At 41.0% G+C, this 21,992-nt stretch overlaps 1 protein-coding gene across 1 annotated transcript; it reads right to left on the reverse strand.

The window, feature by feature from the left end:
* Positions 1–8,344: 8,344 nt before the first annotated feature.
* LOC139689289 (endocuticle structural glycoprotein SgAbd-2-like) lies at positions 8,345–21,857 on the reverse strand. Its single transcript, XM_071586357.1, has 4 exons — positions 21,771–21,857; positions 19,358–19,500; positions 10,036–10,201; positions 8,345–8,708 (listed from the first exon to the last, which is right to left on the reverse strand). The coding sequence occupies exons 1-4, from the start codon at positions 21,777–21,779 to the stop codon at positions 8,607–8,609; spliced, it is 420 nt and encodes a 139-aa protein (XP_071442458.1). The 5' UTR covers positions 21,780–21,857; the 3' UTR covers positions 8,345–8,606.
* Between the last annotated feature and the right edge of the window lie 135 nt (positions 21,858–21,992).

Genomic DNA, 21,992 nt, shown 5'->3' on the forward strand with positions numbered 1-21,992 from the left:
AGTATAATTTTTAAGTGGAATAACAAAGTTTTTATGTGAAAAATGCTAAGTTTGTTTATTCAGTGACAAGACTTATTGCTTACAAAGGCAGTGTTCGTCATTCTTTCTTATTTTATGTCGTTTAATCTGTCCAATCAAATTTAGAACAATAATATTTACTAAGGTGCCACCATTAACCTCAGCTGTTCCATACATTTATGAAAGGAGTCGGTCGGAAAAAAGTGTCCGCATTAATGGGGGCGACTGTATAAATCAGAAGTGGAAATTTACCGCAGCATGGTGACGTATTTTCAATTGAATTAACTTTACAAATTAGTGACGAAGAACTCTTATTAAAATAGATGTATTTTGTTGAATGCGAGAAAAATCGCCATAACTTAATCTGGTGTCATTTGAAAAAATTAACGAACCCTCTGCTGTTAAAGAAAATTACGTGATTCTCTGGAGGATAGAGAATTCAGAAGAAACATCCTCACGAGGACATTACTTACTTCTTACTTACTACTTACGTCTCTAGGACGACTCTTACTAAAAGACGATATATTTGGGTGAATGCTATTGATGACATCAATGGTTGCTATAGATATTTATAACAGCAATTATTTTTATTGTTTGTTAAAAAGTTGAAATGAGTGATAGAAAATCTGTAAATGAGGGATCTGCGGCTTCGGCGGAGTGCGCCGGGTGGCGGCGTGCTGCTGCCTCAACTGCGGCCATCCAGCGTGATCGCCGAAGCCTTCTCCCGGAATCTGCCGCGCCGCGAGTGATGAATGATTTGGCTCACTGCCTGCTAACGCTTGGGCATCCGCAGATTTAACTGATACGAAGAGTTCTCCACCTACTTTCACTCCAGTCTCCCGCTCTTCCCATTCCCCTCGTACGATTACCTCCGCATATCTATTGAAAATAACACGTAATGATGGACATCCTGGTCTTTTTTCCCAGCCTACCTCGCACTGTCCATACCGACTCTTCATTCACTATTCGTAAATTTGCGGTCTAAGATAAGTACCGTTTCCAGATAAGCCGTCTATGTCTCCCATCTGCTCCTATATCTTGCGCAAATTGTTCATTAATTGCGTCGAGTTTACTCAGTTGAGCGACTTCTCAATCACGTGGTTTAACAATACCTCCTGGTAAGCATTCACTCCATACACTTGGTGACCTCGCAATTACTTAATTGGCGTCACGCGTACTCTTCCACATTCCAAAGCTAAAACTGATCTTCTCATAACTGCTCATTCGTTCTTCCACCCATAATTTTGCTGATGATCCTAAATACTAATTTGACAGCGTGAGAAATCAAACTAATTGTTCTAAAGTCCTTAAAAACATCACAACGCAAAAGGAGCTATTAAATGAAAAAAAAATACTTTTACTGATGAATCTTAAATAAATAATGAAAATTTTATGACGATTTAAAAATCATCGTGAAGAAAATATAAATTGATAAACATATTCGTCTGAATCGAGAAAAAGAAAGAAAATAGAGGGATTGAAGTGAGTGAAGTTTATGAAGAGTCGTCTTGCCATCTATTTAGTTCAATCTCTCCGGCGTGATTTAAAAATAAATATCTATTCTTTCCTCGACGCTTCCGTGGATGATTTTTCCTGAGTACAACGGGGGGGGGCGCGAAACACCCCTTGGATTTGTTGCCGGCGAATCGGGCGGTCTCTGGGAGACGCGACCGCTGGAGTGCGCCGAGTATTTGAAGAGGACCCGACCGAGGAGAGGAGAGGAGTGGGGGTCGCCCCTGGGGTTCGGTACGGGGGGGCGGCGGACCCCCGCGTGAGGGATCGCTCGCGTTGACCTTCGGAAGGAGACGGCGTGCGATGATGCGGGCGGGGGGAGGGTCTTCTCGGGGGGGATGGAGGGGTGCTGACCAGAGGCAACCTCGCGTTCCAAGGCTCGTCTCGAGGAAAGGTCACATGCCTCGAGATCATCTTCCCTTTCTTTATATCACTTTCTCTTTCCGCTGTCCTCCTCCCGTTCCCCCTCCCCCTCATCCCAACCTCCTTCCCCCTCCCCCTAGGGCCAGCCGGCGATCGCGCCCTCCTTCGACTCCTCGACGGCGACCCGTGACCTTTAAGCGAGCGCTGGAAACCCGCTCTGGAGATCACGTACCCGTTCCTGGATCATCCTTTTCTTCTGCAGACCTACGGCGAGACCCCATGGGGGGGGGGGACACACACGTGCGCGCTCCTTCGCTGAATTTCAGGCGTCTCCCGGGCAACGACAGCATGGGGGAACAGCCGCCGGACAGGTAGCATGGGTTGGCAGTCAGAGGGCCGCAGAATTGTTCACTGCCATTTGCCAACTTGGAATCAATTGGGGGGCGGCTTTGATTGATAATTAGTACGGCCCTCCTACACCCTAGAGTCCGACTTCCAGATTGGGAAGAGGTCCCCCGACCCCGAACACCTTGAACACCTGGTATTTGTTAGGGGTCCTGTGCTCGAATCCGACCGACACCCTCTGACCAACTTCACCCAAACATGGGCTTCAATTGGTTTAAGCTGGTTCTTTCATCTGGAAAACCTAAGCATATAATTGGAACAATGAACCTCATTAATTCTGAAGTGTTTTCCGCGGGCACATGTAACCTTTTATCAAGATGCCTATACTTATTTTGTGATTATTGTGGTTTCGCGACTGCATTTCATATATGTGAGGCCATAAATTCATTTCAATTTTTGTGCAACATCTAAAATTTAAAAATCAGCACTCCAACGACGTCTCTCTCATCCTCCTACCACTTCCAACATTTCAACTAATTCCTCTTTCATTTGAACCAAAGGATTTGATTGCAATTAAAAACTCTAGAATTGTGTTTAACATACTTTGCTAATGCAAAAATGATATTTTCTCACGTTATTTAAATTTTATCGCAATATTTTATTCATTGCGGATCACAGCCTCAACACGGTGGTTGTTGAATAAAAACTTGGCACTTGGACTGCATCTGATTAAATCCTGTGACTCCGTGAGAATATCAGCGACATCACTTCAAGCGCTCACTTTTTAACTTTTCATTTTCCTCAGTTCTTTCCATTTTCCTCAGTCCACTCACTTCACTCCACCTCCTTTCTCATGTCATCCGCTAAGATTTCAAATGTATGCATGCCTCTGCGCAATGCACATACCAACACTGACAGTGAGTGCGTTGAGGTAAACGCTATGAGTTTTGGAGAAACAGGAAATAGTTTGCGATACTTTCAGTGGACACTTAGACACTTTTGCACTGCAATAATGATTTAACTATCAAACTGATTAAACGATGGACCTCACATTCCAACTAAACCTTGGTGGATTTCAAGAAATCGCGTGGGATGCCGCGACAGTAAGTTTTAATGGAGTCTTCCGCTAAATGTACATTCCAATGCAATAATTACTTATTACAATTCATAAACCCATGTCAAGGCGAATGATTTTTACACTCTGAAATCGTTGCAATATAAACCTTGGTGGGTCAGTCTCTTCTCGAGCGATCCTCTCCTTTTGCAAAGCCAGCAGCCCTGACCCCTGAACGAGTGACTCCGGCATTGGCTGCTTTAAATGATGATTACATTTCTGTTTGTCCCTGGAAAGTGTATTAATTGCACTCATTGGATGTCCAGGTCACGTTGAGTGGTACTGGGGGCAAAGGTTGGACTTATAAAATGTTTCTACCAGATGGGCTCTACTATGAGAGATTTCTACCAGGCTTTTTCTAAAAAATTTCTACTAGGTGTTCATCTCGTGCGCAGCACTTTGGGAATGCAAAGAGATTTCAACGCATTAGAGCTACAGATGTAGAAATTAAATCAGATGTGCACCACCTAGAAAACCCGCCATCAATATAAATTCGCTCTAACCTAATTAACCCAACGATCTTACTTTATTTGAAGAATTTGGCGAACCCTCTGCTGTCAAAGAAAGGCAATTAGGTGATTCTTTGGAGGATATTTAATTCAGAAAAACAACCTCTCTAGGTCATGGGAGCACGTGGGAGGCCTAAAATCAGAGAAATACTCTCTGTTTTGTGTGATGCTCCTGTCCAACTTTCCTTGTGTGTAGTTTGATCATCGTTGGCAATTTAAACGCAGCGTAAAGGAATATTGCATCAAAATAATGTCTCTAATGAAATAGGTCACCGTGAATGCCGTCGAGTTGAAGGAAACATGTGCATTTCATTAAAATGATCTCTTTGTTCATTTTCTTAAAGTTGTATAAGGCATGTAAAGTGGTGAACAGTCCCAGGTATTAAGATCAAGCAGTATGAAGTGAAACTTTCCCTCGGAAAAACTTGAAGTTAACCTGTGATGATTACCAAACTCTACTTTTAGGTATTTATGGAGAGATACAAAATGCATAGAAATTAAACTAGTATAAATTCTATAAATTTTTAGTACTTTTTTCCTGAAAGAGAAGTAATTCATTCCGTTTTGGCATATGCATTTTCATCTCTTATATCCCACGAATACCAAATTCATATGTTTCATATCTTCTTTAAAAACTAATCAGCATCATTATAGCATACATCATGGCTGGTGTTTGGTCGGAAAATAGTTTAGCTATAGAAAAGACAAACTTGTGCGAAGGGTAGAATTCTTCCATCGATTGGCTGCATTTAGCAATGAATATTGGGCGAAGTGAAGAGACCCTAACTAGTGGAGCGACGCGTGATGAAGTTGAAAGATGCAACGAGAGGATAAAAGTGGATTACGGAAACGTCAAAGGCGTCGAGGGTTCCGAATGAAGGTAATGGAGAACGGCGATGCCATCGGTCGGTGCCTGAAATGGAGGGGAGGGAGTGGGAGCCGAGTCAACGAGAGAGATTGATGGGATGCAGTGCTACCGGCGACTACGATAGAGGGAGCAACTGCAGCAGCACCATCTGTGGGTTGTGTGCTAAACCTCTTCCCTAAAGCGGCGATGTTAACCCGGGAAATTCAAAAAGGGAAGGGTTACATTGGCAGGCTTCGAAAATTGATATCATATCCGTACTTTCGTAGGAAAAGGCAGCCTCTATGGCAACCAAATCTTAACTTGCAAGCCATTGCGAGAGCGTGTGATAGATTGGGGGGTACTAGTTCACCAGCCGTTGGAGTAATTATTGATTGTCTTAAACTATGTATCGTACTGCTCGCAAACTGCTGGCGGGAAAGTCGACTTCTCTTACTATTGATCGACACGACAGTTAATTACCCTTGCTTCTTCCAACTGGGGCCTCGCCTATCTTTGCATTTAAGCACTAGGATTGTGTCCTTTCGCTCCAATCTCGTGTAACGTTTACTTTTTTTAAATTTTAAGCCGTGCCAGTAGTGTTCGTGTTTCCAGCGCCCGTCTGCCGAGGCCCTCCAATCGCAATGCGCCGCTTTCTGATCGTTCCTTTGAAGAATATTCACGGGCCAACTGACGAGCAGATGTTCTTTTAATCTTGTTTATTTCTGCTATTAAGCCCTTCCGGGAGGGATCTCACACACTCGACGTGTATTCATCGTCAGATCTAACTAACGAGAAATAACTCCGCTCATGATTTTTTTTAATTTTAACATTTCCCCATTTATCCTTTGATTAACCTTAATTTTCAGAATGAAGCCCAGCAGTTGTTCCTAACGTGTTTTCTCCACGCTAAGTCTGTTCATAATGTGATTCCTTGGTATTTCGCTTTTCACGCCAATCTTACTTACCCCAACCCTCCCTCCGAGTTTGCAGGTGTAATGGCGAAGAGGTTCCATCGCTGCACATTTCCCCGGGTGTAATTGGCACTTTCAACCCTGGTGAAAAGCACCGTTCAGGTTGAGGAGGAGCTTCGCAGTTTTATTTCGGATCGATACCTCAAGTACCATTTTTGGGCAACAATTTTAGCCAAAGAGGTACTTCGTTATTTTACTGCCTATGTCCCCTAAACTCACGATCATTGAATAGGCTCGCTCTATAACTTAGAAGTGTAAGCATTAAATTCCGACCATGACTTATAGCTCTATCGTCAAATGTTTTGCTCGACAGCCCGGCACATTATCCAAAAAGAGATCTCAGAAATGAAACCACTCATGATATCTGCACCGATCCGGTGCTTTCCCAGCGTATGTACTGAAAGTACGTTTCTCTGTTGTGTTGCCCATAGGGGTCACCATGGAGGCAGGCAGCGTCGAGGTGAAGGCCCGGGAGGAGGGCATTTGCGTGCACGGGTCATAGGGTGCCTCTAGCCAATGGTATTTTGGAAGAATGACGTTTGAGGTTCTCACGAACACGCAGCAGTAATTAATGAAATGACTCCACTTCTCACCTTAAGAATACGCGGGCATTTGTGGGAGGGAATCGAGAAAAGAGATTTCCCTGCTCTTGGAAACGGAAAGCCTTTTTTTAAACTCGATATGCAGAAATACCAAACCGGTACGCAAGATATTCCGGCAAAAATCTCTGTGCAAATTTTTCTGAATGTATTTAATTTTACACTAATATTGATATATTAGTATCAACATTAGTTAAAATGATATTAATAATATAAATTAATTTTTACATCTAAAATTAAAGAATTAGTGATAAGTTTATGTAAAATAAAACTGCGTCTATTTGTGTGAAACATTCTACGTATGTCGCGGAAAAAGATGGCTCAAATATTTTCAGTAACCATTCGTCTAAAATGCAACGATTGTGAAACTTTAACTACGCATCGTAGACGAGCATGGAGGATAGTTTGTTCAAGCAAAAGTTATGTAGATGTTCTCATGCTGTGTATTCTTGCTCTTTTTATAAAATCAACAGTAAAGTGTTGGCATTGAGATGGCCTCATGTCTGTCACGTGGTATCATACAGTATATGCTCGGCTTGATCAACAAGGAAAAAAACCAAGAACACACAAGGCTCCATGAATTTAGAATTTGAATAAGGAAGACTACCTTAGGAAAGTGTACGGCCCCGTCATGAGTGAAAATCGGATACAAATTATAGTTTCTTTAAATTTGTCAAAAGTAAAGAGTGTTTAAAACGTTGGCTTTGACCTCTTGGGGTGTAGCGATTCGCGCACGACGACTGCGAATAGCTGTGACATTGTATCTACGGTTTCTTTGACATAGCATCTCGTTCCTTTCAAGAGCCAAAATCCTCGGAGTTTCAGAGGGCGCCTCGATAGCTTAACTGGCCAATGCATTCAGCCGGCTATTGAAGGATTCGGGTTCGGTCAAGGCAAATGACTTCTTTGAACTCTTTGAAAATTATTGCATCATAGTTTTCGAGTCTATTTTTTTCTTTCGTTTATTCCAGATGTTATCACGTCGGTTGTGGTGCAATGGCAGCATATAGTAGTAAATACAGTAAAACAGCATTATTTTCATTCATTCAGTCATATCTCAGTCATTTCAGTCATTTTACCAAGTAATTATTGATGTCTCCAAAGGAAATGGCACGTAATCGACGAGTCATTCCACTATCTAACAATTGCGCACAGAATCAACCGTGTGGGACATGTCAGGCCGCCCGTCCGGAGCTGAAATAAATCTCAGTTGATTATAAGACAGTCAATACTTCAACTTAAAAATTTAATTTATCAATTAACGTGGTCTGTTACGTAGTTACAGTATTTTGGACTACCTTCTGCTTTTTTTCGGACTGTCTAGTACTCCCGTCGAATGCTAATGGTGTGTATAAAAAGTATCGGGAAACGTTTCGGAAAAATTGATTCATTTCAGATATTCCTGCAATGTCTCAAAATTCTTCAATCAGTACATCCCTTGAGCGTCGTCACACTTCGCCAGCGGCTTTTCTAAGATTCGAAGGCTAGTTGGATTCCGGAAGAAGGTCCTTAAGGGTACGCGTGCAAGCTTATTTGACGGCATTTAGGGTCCCATGGTGATATCCTTTGAGGGGGGGGCGGAGGATTTCACTTCAGGGAATAGGTAATAGTCTGCTGGTACCAATTCGGGACTGTGGGGTGGTTGAGTAATCGTCGCGATGCGGTTGCAGAAGGTCTTTGCAAGCAAACAGTCGACTCTGCTCTTTTGGCCGTCCGTCCACAGACCTTCGGGAGGACGTGTTTAGCAAAGATCTTTCGCATCGCCGAATTTTCAGTGATAATAATGGAGTGTGCACTGTTACTGTCTTATATCAATGCCAATACGATCACACGCAAACTTAACCAGCGGTCCGCATTTAGCACTTTACGTACACGTCGGGAAAATGTTACCGATACTTTTTATACAAACCTTGTGGGCGAAAGCCATTTACTTAGGTATTGTGACCTGTGCCGCGTAAATACTTTCTTCAGTACCCCGAGCAGATTTTTGATTTTATCTCGTGGTCATTCCGTGCAATAAAAACCATATCTCTAATGAAAATTATTTATTATAATTGAACATGGAGATGGATACAATAAATGGAATTTGCCAAGATAGCATGCAGCGGTAGGGAGGAGGCCTCCTAGTCGTCGCTTTTCTCGATGCCGCCGTACCAGGGCCGGCGGCGGCCACCGCCCCTCTCTAGGCCCGCGTGGTCGCTCGAGTGAGAGGAGAGAGCGGGCCGTACGCCGGCCGTGACTGCCTCCGAGGGCCGGGGGGCGGGCGACAGCTCCTCGTTGAAAGTAGCAGGCAGGCCTCCCCATATCAGGGACGTTGGCGGGGGTGGTTCACTTGAAGTAGGGCTGGCGGTTGGGCCCCTGCGCGGCGATGAAGGCGAGAGAGCGCTGGATGGCAGGCGGGATGGGAGGCGGTGTGGGAAGATGCGCACCCTGCGAACGAGAACGCAAACCATTTGAAATGACGTGAAGTGCTCGGCTGGGAGGGAGGCAATCCCTCCGCCGCCCGAGCCGTGGCAGTCGGGGAAGAAGAGCGCGGCCTTCCGCAAGACAGGGGGGGGGCATTCCTCCCCTAGAAAATACGCGGAGAGTCTTAAAATTTCAGTTTGGGCAGTTACGTGAGATAGAGCTGAGACATTTCGTGAAGTATGTGCGTATATAATATTTAAAATTCCCACGAGAGTATTTTTCAAATTACATAATTATTTTATCATTTCGATCTGTAGCAAATCTACCTTGACCAAAAAATTCCGCTTGTCCTCACAAAAATTGAGAATAAGCAATGCTTTCGTCCACGTTCGTGCTGATCGATAGAGTTCTCAATCCAACTTGTGTTAAAAGTGAATTATGGGAGTCAAGTAATTATTGGGTCAATAAAATTCTAGTGGGATTTTCATTATTAACGAATGGTAGGCTCAGATAAAATTTTACATGACAAAAATTTTAACAGTTTAATTAAGAAGTGCATTTGGGTGAAATTATAGGAGGAAGATATTTCAGATAAGATATATGAACTGCATTGACCTCATGAATTCCGTTGTTTGAGGCAGAAAAATAATCCTGTCCAGTTTAGGCTTTGGAGTGATTCGGAGGATAAATTACGGACCTTACATATCCACCAACGTTTATATTTATTCTCAAATATTTTTCAGGGTTGTGTTCTCCATAAATCACAGCCCACAGCTATTAATCGCTGATAAACTGTGCAATAATGGGTAAAACAAGCAAACATATGTAACTGGATTGTTACATACAGGGTGCGGCAGCATAACTTCCCATTTAAAAGGGGTTTGCTTTATAAAAAAGGAAGTTATGTTGCCGCAACCTGCATTTTATTTATATATTATACAAAAATGATAATGGGATTACAGTTAACGTATACGTTAACTGTAATCCCATTCCATAAAATGATTTCATGACATATTTACGGCACCATTCTCTCTCGAATGCCTTGGGAAGTATCTTAAATTGAATTACTACTTCGAAATTACAAAGTAAGGTGCATGCTGGGAATAAGAGAAAATGGAGAAAAAGGTTAGTTATAGTGAAGAACCTGAGAAAATTATGGCTTATTAAAATTAGGATTTTTGGTGAATTATACTGTTTCAGATTACTGATAAAAAATTGGAAAAGCTATACTTCTAATAAATTAGTCTCTTGAGGGTTGTAAGAAACATTAATGGCTTTTCAAAATTTGAACCCCTTTCTACATATCTCCATTCTGGTTGGTCCCAACCGTCGGAGGAGGAGGGGTCGTTACCTCGGCGCGGAATCCGTTCTCGTCGGCGATGTAGTTGACGGTGATGGGCGTTCCGTCGGGCGCTGTGTAGGAGTACGATCCTTGGGCCACTTGCGCCTCCAACTGCGTCCCCGGGCTCTTCAGGAACCCCCGCTCCGAAGCCGAAATGCCGTTCCCGGTCTGGTAACTGCGTGGAAGATGAGAGGGGGAGGGGTTATAGAGGGGGAGGGGGTGACACGCCTCGCGAGCACGCTCCCTGCCCTTCCCCCTTCTGCCTCGGCCGCCCGTCCAGTGTTTCCGTTCCCCTTACCGTTCCGCACTTGGCCCGATTATTCCGTATAAATTCTTTAAAAAATGATTCCCCGGATCGAGTTTGAGACCCACTCCACTGGCATTTTTGGAAGCGACATGGAGATTAATGGGTACGACAAATTTAGGGAGGGAATAACAATTTTAGGGATGGCAAAGCGGAAAATAGTCTCAATCCTAATTGTAATATTATGAGGCGATCGTGTAAATGAATGAAACCACTTTCAATTTTCATTGACGGTCAAATGAACTCCATACAATCATTATCCGCTGAAGGTCACATGGGTTTAGAACGTATTTCCTAGGTCTGGTGAGACAAAAGCGATCCCTCCTCTATGGACTCGCGTTCCCTTGACGGCGGTGGTAATGCTTTGACTGGACCAATCTCGAGCTCAGCCGTGTCCAATTCTTCACTCCACCTTATCGGCGACGCTCTAGTTGTCAAGTTACGACATTTGTCATGACTGACGGGACGAAAGTATCTTTTAAATGTTTTAAAGAGGTTACGAAACCCTGCCTAGTGCTCATTTTCCCGCGTCATAAAAGCTGGAACATGAAAAACTACACACACAGCGGCGTACACACTAATGCAAAAACCCCTTCATCCAACACTCATGCAAACATATCCATCTGTGTGGTTCCGCTTCGATTTCGTAAGTCTAAATTATTCTGCCATGTTTAACATGGAACATAAATTCACCGGTCTCCAGAGTCTCGCTGGTAATTTCAAACTTACTCTTAAAAGTATTGAATGAATAAATAATGGTGTTGCTTTATCAGACCCTGTTTTTGAAGCTTGAGGTATGAACAAATGTTATCAGCGTAAGATGATTATGTGAAACTGTAAAGGGAAGGACCACAGAATGCACCACCCCTGTTCGACTGGACGTTTGGCGACGTTATTTGCATCCTAATGATTACGCGTTAAACATATGGGTGCCAACATTAAATTTCATGAAAATAAATATTTGTTCCCTCGCTATGTTTTCTCTTTCCTCCGATTTCTTTATTATTTTTCCATCGAAAATTACGATGCGAAAGAAATCATTACAACGGAATGGCCATTTCTTATAAAACCACTAGTGAGTTTGAAAAATCGAAAAAGCACTAATGTCCTTGATATTTTCTTTCAGCATCATGTCAAGTTAAGCAGCATACTATGATTGACAGTTACTATTTATGTATTTGGTCTTGAACGTAAATCAAACATTTGTGGTCTCCGGCATAGTTTTATTGGAAATTACACAGCACATTGAAATGAAATTAGTAACCTTGTAATTGCGCACATATGCGTGAGTATGAAATAACAGAGTTACTTATTTCATTTCAATAAGTAGATTGAAAAGTTAGATTTTCAGCAGCAAGCATGGAGTTCAGTCTGATCTCTCATTCCTTCGGGGTCGCTGCTCTGACTGACGTCGTGAGGCCACGTCAACGCTTCGCTTTCGTGAGTGAGGAAGGGGCCGAGATGGGCGGGGGCAAGGGTGGCGGGAGGTGGGAATGCGTGCGATGGGCCCAAACATTCATGCCTCATCGCGAGCCGGAAGAAGTCTATGGGGTTGTATGGATCAGAGCTATTTCTAAGGGAATAAATGAGAGAATGCTTAAAACATTAATGGGGGCACACTGACAGACGGAGAGCTGTGAGTCAACGCCTGAAAAGTAATAGGAAGAAGAGGGGATGAAGGGGATAAAGATAGGATCCAGGATCTCCCAAGTAAGAGAGGATATAAATGAAGACTCCAGACGAGCATTAGACATGAAATAATCAGTGGTGCACAGAACCCAGAGAGGAGCTCTCCAATGGTATTGTCGCGTTCGAAGAATGGAGGTCACGAAGTAACCCTTTAGTGTGGTCACCGGGTGGGAGAAGGGGTTGCGGACGGCTTAGGAGGGTATGGGGAGAGCAGAGGAAGCCTCAATGATGCGGAAGAGTGGCCACTGAAAAGTGGGGCAAGCATAGGGTCTAAATTATTAAAGTCTGAAGGATATTTTGTCTGGACTATCAATTTCCTGGAACCTCAAATTATATTTTTTAAATTGCCTAATGGTGAGTCCGCTAACTCGTGGAATGCAATTAAGCTGATTGGTGAAGGCGTTAGTATTGAATATCAATTTTTTTTGTGGCATAAGGTTTTAATGTCGATATTCTTAATATTTGGTTATCTTTCTGTAAAACTGGGACAAGTGGAAGAAGAATATGTTTCGACGATAACAGTACATCGTCTTCCAACTATTGTACATCATTTAGGATATTGCATGATATCATTTAGGAAAATATAGAAAATCGAGTCACGCTCGTAAAATCTTTAGCCTAACTTATATTAGATGTTGATTGAGAAATTACTTGGTGCTTTTTCCGCAGTCCTCGATGTTCATGCTCGACCATTTTCAGCGTTTCTACGTCATTGTCAATGTAAATATTTGGTGGCGCCTAATGCCCCCGTGAAATATGAGGAGAGGAATGAGAGGGGGATAGGATGCACGAGGCGTGTATATCCTAAGCTGTTCCCCTTCTGACCCACTCTTCCTCCAAATGAATCCTTGGAATTCCCCTTCGCCCCCGCGGCCGAATGATCTGTCCACGCAGAGTAGTATACAAACCCCTTCCCTTCCCCACTGCCATTCACACGCTAATCTAAGCCAGATGCCAGCTTAAGTTCCACTTTAGATAATGAAGGCATAACGTCGAAGCCGGTCATGCATGACAATGAATATGCGCGAAACATTCGCAAATGTATTTCAATCACCTCGAGCACGTTTCACTGCGCCACAGCGACTGCAGTTGCCTCTAACTTTTAGTCGATTCTATGCTTTTCTTATGGGTCGGTTATCGCTGTTGGAATAAAAAAGAAGGCTTCTCAGGTTGAGTATCTTATCCTGAGTTATTTCCGTGATATTTCAAAATGATGATGGCTGTATTTCTATGAATTCCAGAAATTACTGATAGTGTTTGTAACTCATCGCGTTTGGAGTAGAACGGCTTGCACTTTCCCCCACGGTTGAATGTGAGGTTGAAATATCTCCTTTATCGCTTTTATTTTGCAGGTACTAACTGTGAAGCCAAATTTGAAATTATCTTCCTTTCCCTGAATATTTCCATCCTTTCATTAAAGCATTTACAAAGAGCATTTCTCTAATCCAATTTTCAACGATTCAGGCTGCTGCATTGAATGTCAAAAGTGGGGAATGAATCCCTTCTCGCCATACTTCAAGTAAAAATATTCTAATTAATATCTTTTCTCTCAATATCATTTTTAAGTAATTTCTTTATTGTTGATGTTCACATCGGAATAGATGGCATTCATTTACGAAACAGCGGTCAAAGTTTAATGCGTTCATCTAAAATTTTAAATATCAATTTCATAGTTCAAATTGTCCTTGATTTCTAATTCTGATGATGTGTCCAAGCAAGTCTTCACAAATTCACGTTATCTTAACTTTTCTTTGATTCGCTAAAAATGGTGATGAATAAAACCCATATGTGGGTACACATCAATATGTTTTCATTAATAAAACAAGATGGGCAGGCGTGACGCCGTAGTATTATGAGGTCAATACTAGGAAGGAGCTTAGAATGCCATCGGAATGCATTTGAATAGGTCCGCGAGTTTCGGGAATGAGTTCGTCAGAGTGACCTGGGGAAAATTGATTCACATTTTCCAGAAGATACTAGAATACAGGGGAGATAGGATAACTCCGTTAGACCTGCACGTTGTCTTCCAATGCACAGGTTTGAATAGTGACGGGAGAGTTGGGATGCTGGGTAGGAATAGACAAAGGGAGTATGGCAGGGATACCCATTATCATCTGTTTTCTTCAATATAAATATATATATATATATATATATATATATATATATATATATAGTATATATATATTATTATTAGGTTATCTACTGTTTAAGGTAGGTTTTTGGATGGACACAACTACTAAATAAAATATATTGTGACTCCTAGCAGAACACAACATCCTACTCTACATCAGGTCCCTCTTCAGCTCTGAGTACTTTCTTCCTCCCTTCATCCCGTCCAACATCCCTATCCTGTTCCTGCCCTTTCCTCGTTTGCCTAACATTCTCCCCTCAATTACAGTCTTCAACATCCCACTGCCGGTCAATATCCCCTTCATCCACTTTTCCTGCCTCCATAGGATTGCTCCCAACAAACCCCTCTCTTCTCCCACCATACCAAGTACTTCCTCATTTGTTTTCTTCTCTGTCCATTTCACCTTCTCCATTCTTCTCCACACCCACATTTCAAAAGCCTCCAGTCTAAGTCTATATATATATATATATATATATATATATATATATATATATATATATATATATATATATATATATATATATATATATATATATATATATATATATAGAGAGAGAGAGAGAGAGAGAGAGAGCAATGGCTATCCTGAGAGCAATTCAAGGGTAAGGCAGGGTAAGGAGCTGCAGGATATACGAAAAGGCAATGGAATGCCGAAGAAGGTGATATATAGAGGGTAGGGGACTGGAGACCCTAGGCAGAGGTAGAAAACTACTGCGTTAATGCGTTGCCGTTTTAGGTGAAATCATGGGGGGTAGAAAGTCTGTAGAGAAAAAGAATGAGTAGTCTCAAGTATAGGATTTAAAGGATAGGTTGTGTCATGTAAGTTTAGGCGTAGGGATACGGAATTGTGTTGTTTCAGGGTCCATTAATAATCTATGCCAAGCATATGGACTACTCATAAGGAGTCGCAAGAGGTTAAATTCAACATAGGATGTCTTGGTAATCAATCATTCGGTCAATCTTGGAGTGAGCTGGGGTAAAGGCTTTCCAATATCTTTCACAGAAGAGATATTTTCTGTATGTAATATCATTAGAATCATGTTAGGGGTAGTAGTTAGCAATTTTGTATTCAGTTGGAATTCTTATTTGCTTTAGGTAAACAGTGAACGAGCTAACTTATAAAAACGCATGTTTCTAAATTACATAACTTTATGGAATTCACATAACATATTGAAATGAAATTGTAAAATTGAAGTGAAATCACATGAAATTTTATTTCAATATGCTGCGTATAATATTTTGTTAAAAATCAATAAAAGGTTTTTATTTATTGGATCATCCCATATTCTCGTCAAATAATCATTTATTTTTTTTTTAATACCCAATAAAGCACCGCTTATCCCTGGTGAACTGAGCCCGATGATGTGACGCTGATATTTGGTTACTCTAATACAAGTAAATATCTCTGACTTGGGCGTTAAAATGCCTACAGCTGTTTTTAAATATGCACGTTATACGTGGAGGCATTCACAAGCAACATTCGTAGTTTAAGAGATGTATTGAGAAGTGAAGCAGCGTCAAATATTAGCTTGTTCAAATTAATCCATGAAAAGCAGAGTATCCGTACAAAATCTTCCGAATTCGCCTGGCCAAGATTCCTTCTTTCGATGCATCCATTTTAATTGCTATTTTCCTCTCCATCGGTCTCACTTTTTCCCATTCTTCATCTCACCCACATTTTTAAATCCTCCAATCTACGCATATCTTCTTGCTGTAATGACCAATTTTCCGCACCATAAAAAACCAAGCTACAAATCAAATTTTCAAAGAGCCGTTCCTTAACATCTTTACTCAAGGTCCCCTTCATTAGCCCCCTCCTCCTTGGGAAAAAGTTTTAGTCGAACGCAATCGGCCTTCCTATATCCTACGATTTAGATTATGTTGATTCTAAACAGTACCCAGATTATAAACTGTTTCACCCGTCCTAGTTGATGAATACTTATCTAAACTTTAACTTCTCTATGAACGCCTATTTTATATTTTAAAGTTAATCCTCTTTCTCGATAACTTCCCCTTGGCTCCGCTTACATTTATTCTCACCCCATACCTATTGCATTAACTTTTCAATGCACTTTCTAATTCCGCCGTTCCCCGCAACCCCTTGGCTGATCGGTAAACTACTCCTTGCTTGTCAGCAAAACCTAACTAATATTATTATTTCCCACCCACTTTCGTTCCTATCTCCGGCTCTTCCCATGCCTTTTTAATCATTTCCCCTCCATATTCGCTGAACAGCGCCGGTGATAATTCCGGACAACCCTGCTTTATTCCTCTTCCTAACACTGCCCATCTGGACTCTCCATCCCACGCCGACACCTGAGCAGTCTGAGTCATGTACAGGTTGCGGATTAGTCTCCTTTCCCTCCTATCTTTTCCTATTTTCTGCGACGCATACATCAATTCACTCTTAAGAATAGCTTCTCGAAAACTGCTAAATAGACAAATGCATCCTGATTGTATTCTATGTTCCTCTCTATTGGTGACCACAATACTGCTGTGGCTTCACGCGAGCCTCTCTCCTTCCTGAACCAAAAACTGATCATCTCCTAAGTATTTATTAGCCCTGCTCTCCGCCCTCTTATTGATAATTCTGAGAATCACGTCGACCGCGAGCGAAATTAAATGTTTTGCCCTTTTGTCCTTACAAATGGCCGATTCACTTTTTGGAACAGGAACTAACTCTTACCCGCCAAAATCTTCCTGAACAATTCTTCCCTCATATACGCTATGAATTAGTCTATTAAAATTTTTCCACCGTCTTATTTAATTTCAAGTTCCTTAATGCTCTTTCTATCTTGCCATTGCGTAAAAGTCGGCACCATGGTTCCATAGTAGGGTGATTGTGTGTGGCCACTGTAATTTACGACTGTCCATTCCGGGGGTGGTCAGCACCTACGTACAGATTCACGCGGAGGTCCTGAAGCAGCTATTTCCGATTTTTTTACGATGCTGTCAATGAAGACTCCTTGGCCCTCATTTGCCATTAGCATTTGTAAATTAGAATTCATAGGTCAAAGCCATTTTTACGTTTTTCAACTCCTCCAATGCCAAAATAATTTGGTGAGAATTGTGACCATAGTTTTAAAACTATCACCATTTTGTGTGTTTTGCTGTTAAAATCCTTACCACATGACCCCATGGTACTGCCATTTAATAAATATAGTGCCCGTTACAGTGCCGCTTGCCCTGATTTGCTGTTTCCAAGTTTCTCCTTCCATTCCTCGTCCCTATCTCTGTGGGGAGGGGGGGCGCTGCCTGCCACCTGCCTAATGTCGCCTTCCCTACCTGTGTCTTTGGGGGGGGGCATAATTTGTACGTCTATGTAATTGTGGAATTTCCCCTTCTTACTTTCCAAGTTCTACATGACCTGTCTTGTTTTGATGGAGGCAAGCCGTATAAATGGTTTTGGTTCATTTTTATTTCGTTTATTCTCATTAAAATTAACTTTTTTTTTAGGTTGAATCAACCTTTTTTTGAATTAAGCATTCTTCCAGTATTCATAAAAATTTTACACGCTACATGATACTTATTTGATGAATATTTCTCTTTTTTTCCCTTCCTCTCCCATATCCTACCTTCCAACCTGCTGCGCGCACCCCCTGCCACACACCTTTCCGATGGATCACGGGGATCAATTTCGATATCGTTTCTCTTTCTATGCCTGACATCGATGTCCCATTGTCTCTACCAAATACATAGTTCCTCTACATGCCACTCCGTCTCTCTTCAACCTTCCTGGGTTCAAATATTTGTTTGCACGGATATTCCCTTTGTAAACTTTAGAAATCCTCACACTGCGTCTTCCATCACACATATTTTGCTATGCTGGTTTACCGCCTCAGTTTATTTTTCAACTCTAGAAATCCACCTACCAAACTCTATGATTTACATTCTTCCATTTTTTTCTCTCATCTATCTTCCTAATTATTTCATCCGTAAACCATGGTTTCCTTGTCCTTTTCCTATTTACAGTTCCTAAAATTTCTTTTACGGATCTCGATATCCCTTCATGATGAATTCCCATTTATCCTCTAGAGTACTCATCTCCCTATCCTCAATCAGGATTTCTTCTACAGCTTGCTCAAACTCCTTACTTGCCTTTCCGCTCAATGTCTCTACGTTTCATTATCTATACAGTCTTTCTTTCATTTTCGTGATACTTTCGTTTCGCTTCTGTGAAGGTAACTTTTATTGTATTTCCAGACATTTTTCTTTCAATGAGTTATTAATTAGTAGACTGCTACTCTGCAAAAGTTTCCCATTAGGAAACAGTTTATTATACATGACAACATCTGATGATTTGATGATACTTTTTCTATTGTTTACAGTACCTCTTTCATTACCATTGCGTGCGAATGAGAGTGAAAAATTCTTGTCAATATAAACCCACTAATCTGAATCTGTTTGCACAATATCCGCAAATCACAACCTTTTTGCATAAAATATATATCTTAGATTTATATATATATATATATATATATATATATATATATATATATATATATATATATATATATAATATATATTTATTTTATTTATACACACACATATAATATGGGGACGGCACAATAGAACACAAATAAAATGTTCTATTGTGCCGTCCCCATATCATATGCGTGTGTGTATATACTATATATATATATATATAACGTCATGAAATAAAATAGTACACTTAAAAGGACACTCACACGGTAAATTGTGTAAGCTTTCGGCCTTATCAGAGGCCTTCTTCAAGTAAGACTATATATATCTATATACATATATATTATATATATGTATATATGTATATACTCATTTATATAGAAACAGATGCAAGGAAAAGGGATAGGAACACACAAAGGACGAATACAGGAGAGGTGGGGAAGGCGGAATCGAGCAGATCACGAATGCAAAAATATTTCCTAGACCGGGAAATATTTTTACATTCGTGATCTGCTCGATTCCGCCTCCCCCACCTCTCCTGTATTCGTCCTTTATGTGTGTTCCTATCCTTTTCCTTACATCTGTTTCTATATAAATGAGTATTTGTTCACCGTTTGGAGGGATTTCGTGTTTGAATGTGTGTGGGTGTATATATATATATATATATATATATATATATATATATATATATATATATATATATATATATATATATATATATATATAAAAATGAGATCTCTGCGCGATGGCCGGCCGTCCAGGCGTGAATTGTCCTCCTCACCTACCTGTAGGCGTATGATCCGTCCGGGTTGTGGTCGTTGGTGTAGGCCAGAATCGGAGCCGAATATTCGCGGCTGACGTAGGCCGAGTACTGCGGTGCCCCGCTCGCCATGGCTACGAACAGTGCCACGCCGATAAATACTGCCACCTGCGAGAGAAAAACAGAGGAGTGACAAATGTAATCGGAGTCCGATGGTTGGCCTCCTGCAGGTGTGCCAGCCGGCCGATTTCGGGGGCGAGGGGTAGGTGTAGAGTGGGGGTGGGACCGGGGGTGCCGTGCCCCCATCCCACGATCCCTCACCCCGGAGGAAGGTTTGCGCAGGCCTTGAGGGCATTCCAGATTGGAGTTTCTGTGTCCGTGTACTGTAAGGACTGGAGCGTTTTGTATGAAAAGTATGGAAACTTGTACCAATTTATAACACCTATTTCCCGGGCACTTCCTTCCTGCTTCCTTGATTGCAATATGATATTTTTTGAACGTTGTAGGGGTCTATTCCTTATGAACGACTTCTTAGCGTTATTAATTTTTCGCCTGATGCCGGTCGTTTTCCAATTTTGTCAAATGTATCCGTTCCAAGTTTAACAATATATATTTTGATTTTTAAAACAGAAACACAAAGAAATATATATATATATATATATATATATATATATATACCCTATATATATATATATATATATATATATATATATATATATATACCCTTTCCCTTTATCTTAATAATGTCAAGAATTTCGTTCTACAGTTGCATGGGACTTGCTCTAAGCTGCAAACGAATAACCAGGTTTTCTAAAAAAGCCTGATAATCATTCCGAAAAAGGACTTAGAAGATTAATAACAGAGGCAAATACTATTGCAATGTTCCACTTAATAAAGACTTATTCTCGACTAGTTTCGATGTTCTACATCATATTCAAGTGTAACTTGAACATCGAGAGTATTTCGGAGGGAAGTAAGGCTCCTTTTTTCCAGGTTGGCTTTTTTCCCAAAAGATTGTATGGAATAATAGTTTATGGACAGCCTTCGTGTGTGTGTGTTTATATATTTATATATATATACATACATATATATATATATATATACACATATGTGTATATATATATATATATATATATATATATATATATATATATATATATATATATATATATATATACACATATGTGTATATATATATATATATATATATACACATATGTGTATATATATATATATATACATATACACACACACATATGTATGTATATATAGAAATATATATATGCACACTCACATTTCTAAAGTCTCCATTCAACGCTTCTTATCTTACTTTCATACTTTTACTGCGCTGTACAAAATTATGCTCCACCTGTGTGTTGACGAGCCTTTGCTTAACATCCTTACTCAACGTCCGTGCCATTTAATCATGTGAAATTTCCTCAAATTATTCTCCATCTTATGTCCCTATTACTTTGACCATTTCGGTCCAGGACACCTATGAGCTAATTGTTCCACCTGCTCTAGTTTCTGAGGTCCTGCTTTTATTTTTAACTTAGACTTTCTCTTTCTCGAAAACCTCCTAGCCTAGCCTAACACTATTCACATTTATCCTTACCCATATCAATCGAACTAACTTTCTAACGCACTCATCAATGCTTTCAATCCTTTGGCTGAAGGAAAAACTAAACCTTGATCATCCGCAAGTCGAAATGATTTTACGAATTCTCCACCAAATTAAAACCCTATCTCAACTCTTCCTAACCCTCTTAAACGGTTTTCTCTACATATTACGTGAAATAACACTAGAGCTAATTATAAACCTTCATAAATATAAGCATATATATGTAGTAATAAATATATTCCATGCAATAAGGAATTTAAAAACTAGATTTTGGATTAAAATATTAGTTTTCCGGAAATGGTATTTGTATTTAATTCCCATTAATGTGTTTCTAAAATTTTGAGCATTTATTTCTTATGGTACTGGAATTCTTAAAAATTTAAACGCATTAGAAAAGTGGAAGTTAATAAAAATGAAAGAAAAAGTCTTCGAATGCTAGACCATCATTCCACCCATCGTCGATGCACCGTTCTCTTCGGAGGAAGCTTCGAACGCTGCGTCAACAGCTGAGGAGCGTTCAATGGCGTATAATGCTGTTGACGCATTGATGGACATGACCGAAACCTTTGCTATTCCCTTCCACGCTACGCCATTCATTGGGAATCTCTCCCATTAGATTGTTAAACGGTTCAGAGTAAACTTCACTCAAATGCAGAGTAATAATCCCTTAAGAAATAAAACATCGCCAGCGTTTACATCCTCCCTAGCCTCAGCGCGCATGAAGAAGAAGCACCATAATAGCAGAGTTGAATAGATGGATCATGTGTTTGGAGCAGTCCTCGGATCGCCGGCGTATGGAGTCCGCGCAAGAACGTACCGTATTCATGGTTCCCGGTCGGATGTCCCGCGTGCCTTTGGGTGCGTGTGCTGAGTGATCCTGATGCCTCGCTCGCTCGCTCCTTTGGCTGACTCTCGCTGTTCTGGAAGGAAGGCTCGTTGTGGTGAGGGCTCCCGATCCGTATATATAGCACCCGTGGGGCGGGGGGTGGAGAGTGGGAGAGGGGGAGTGGGAGGGAGCGAGGGGAGTTGCAAACCCTTC

This window comes from Hetaerina americana, unplaced genomic scaffold (assembly GCF_022747635.1).
Source record: "Hetaerina americana unplaced genomic scaffold, ioHetAmer1.1.p SCAF_22, whole genome shotgun sequence".
Taxonomy (NCBI): domain Eukaryota; kingdom Metazoa; phylum Arthropoda; class Insecta; order Odonata; family Calopterygidae; genus Hetaerina; species Hetaerina americana.

Excerpts from the sequence above, each read along its gene's own strand:
- LOC139689289 (XM_071586357.1), bottom strand. Across the intron at positions 10,202-19,357 it reads GACGGATCATACGCCTACAG|TTACCAGACCGGGAACGGCA; the intron begins GTAGGTGAGGAG and ends TCTTCCACGCAG. Across the intron at positions 8,709-10,035 it reads AGAACGGATTCCGCGCCGAG|GGTGCGCATCTTCCCACACC; the intron begins GTAACGACCCCT and ends TCTCGTTCGCAG.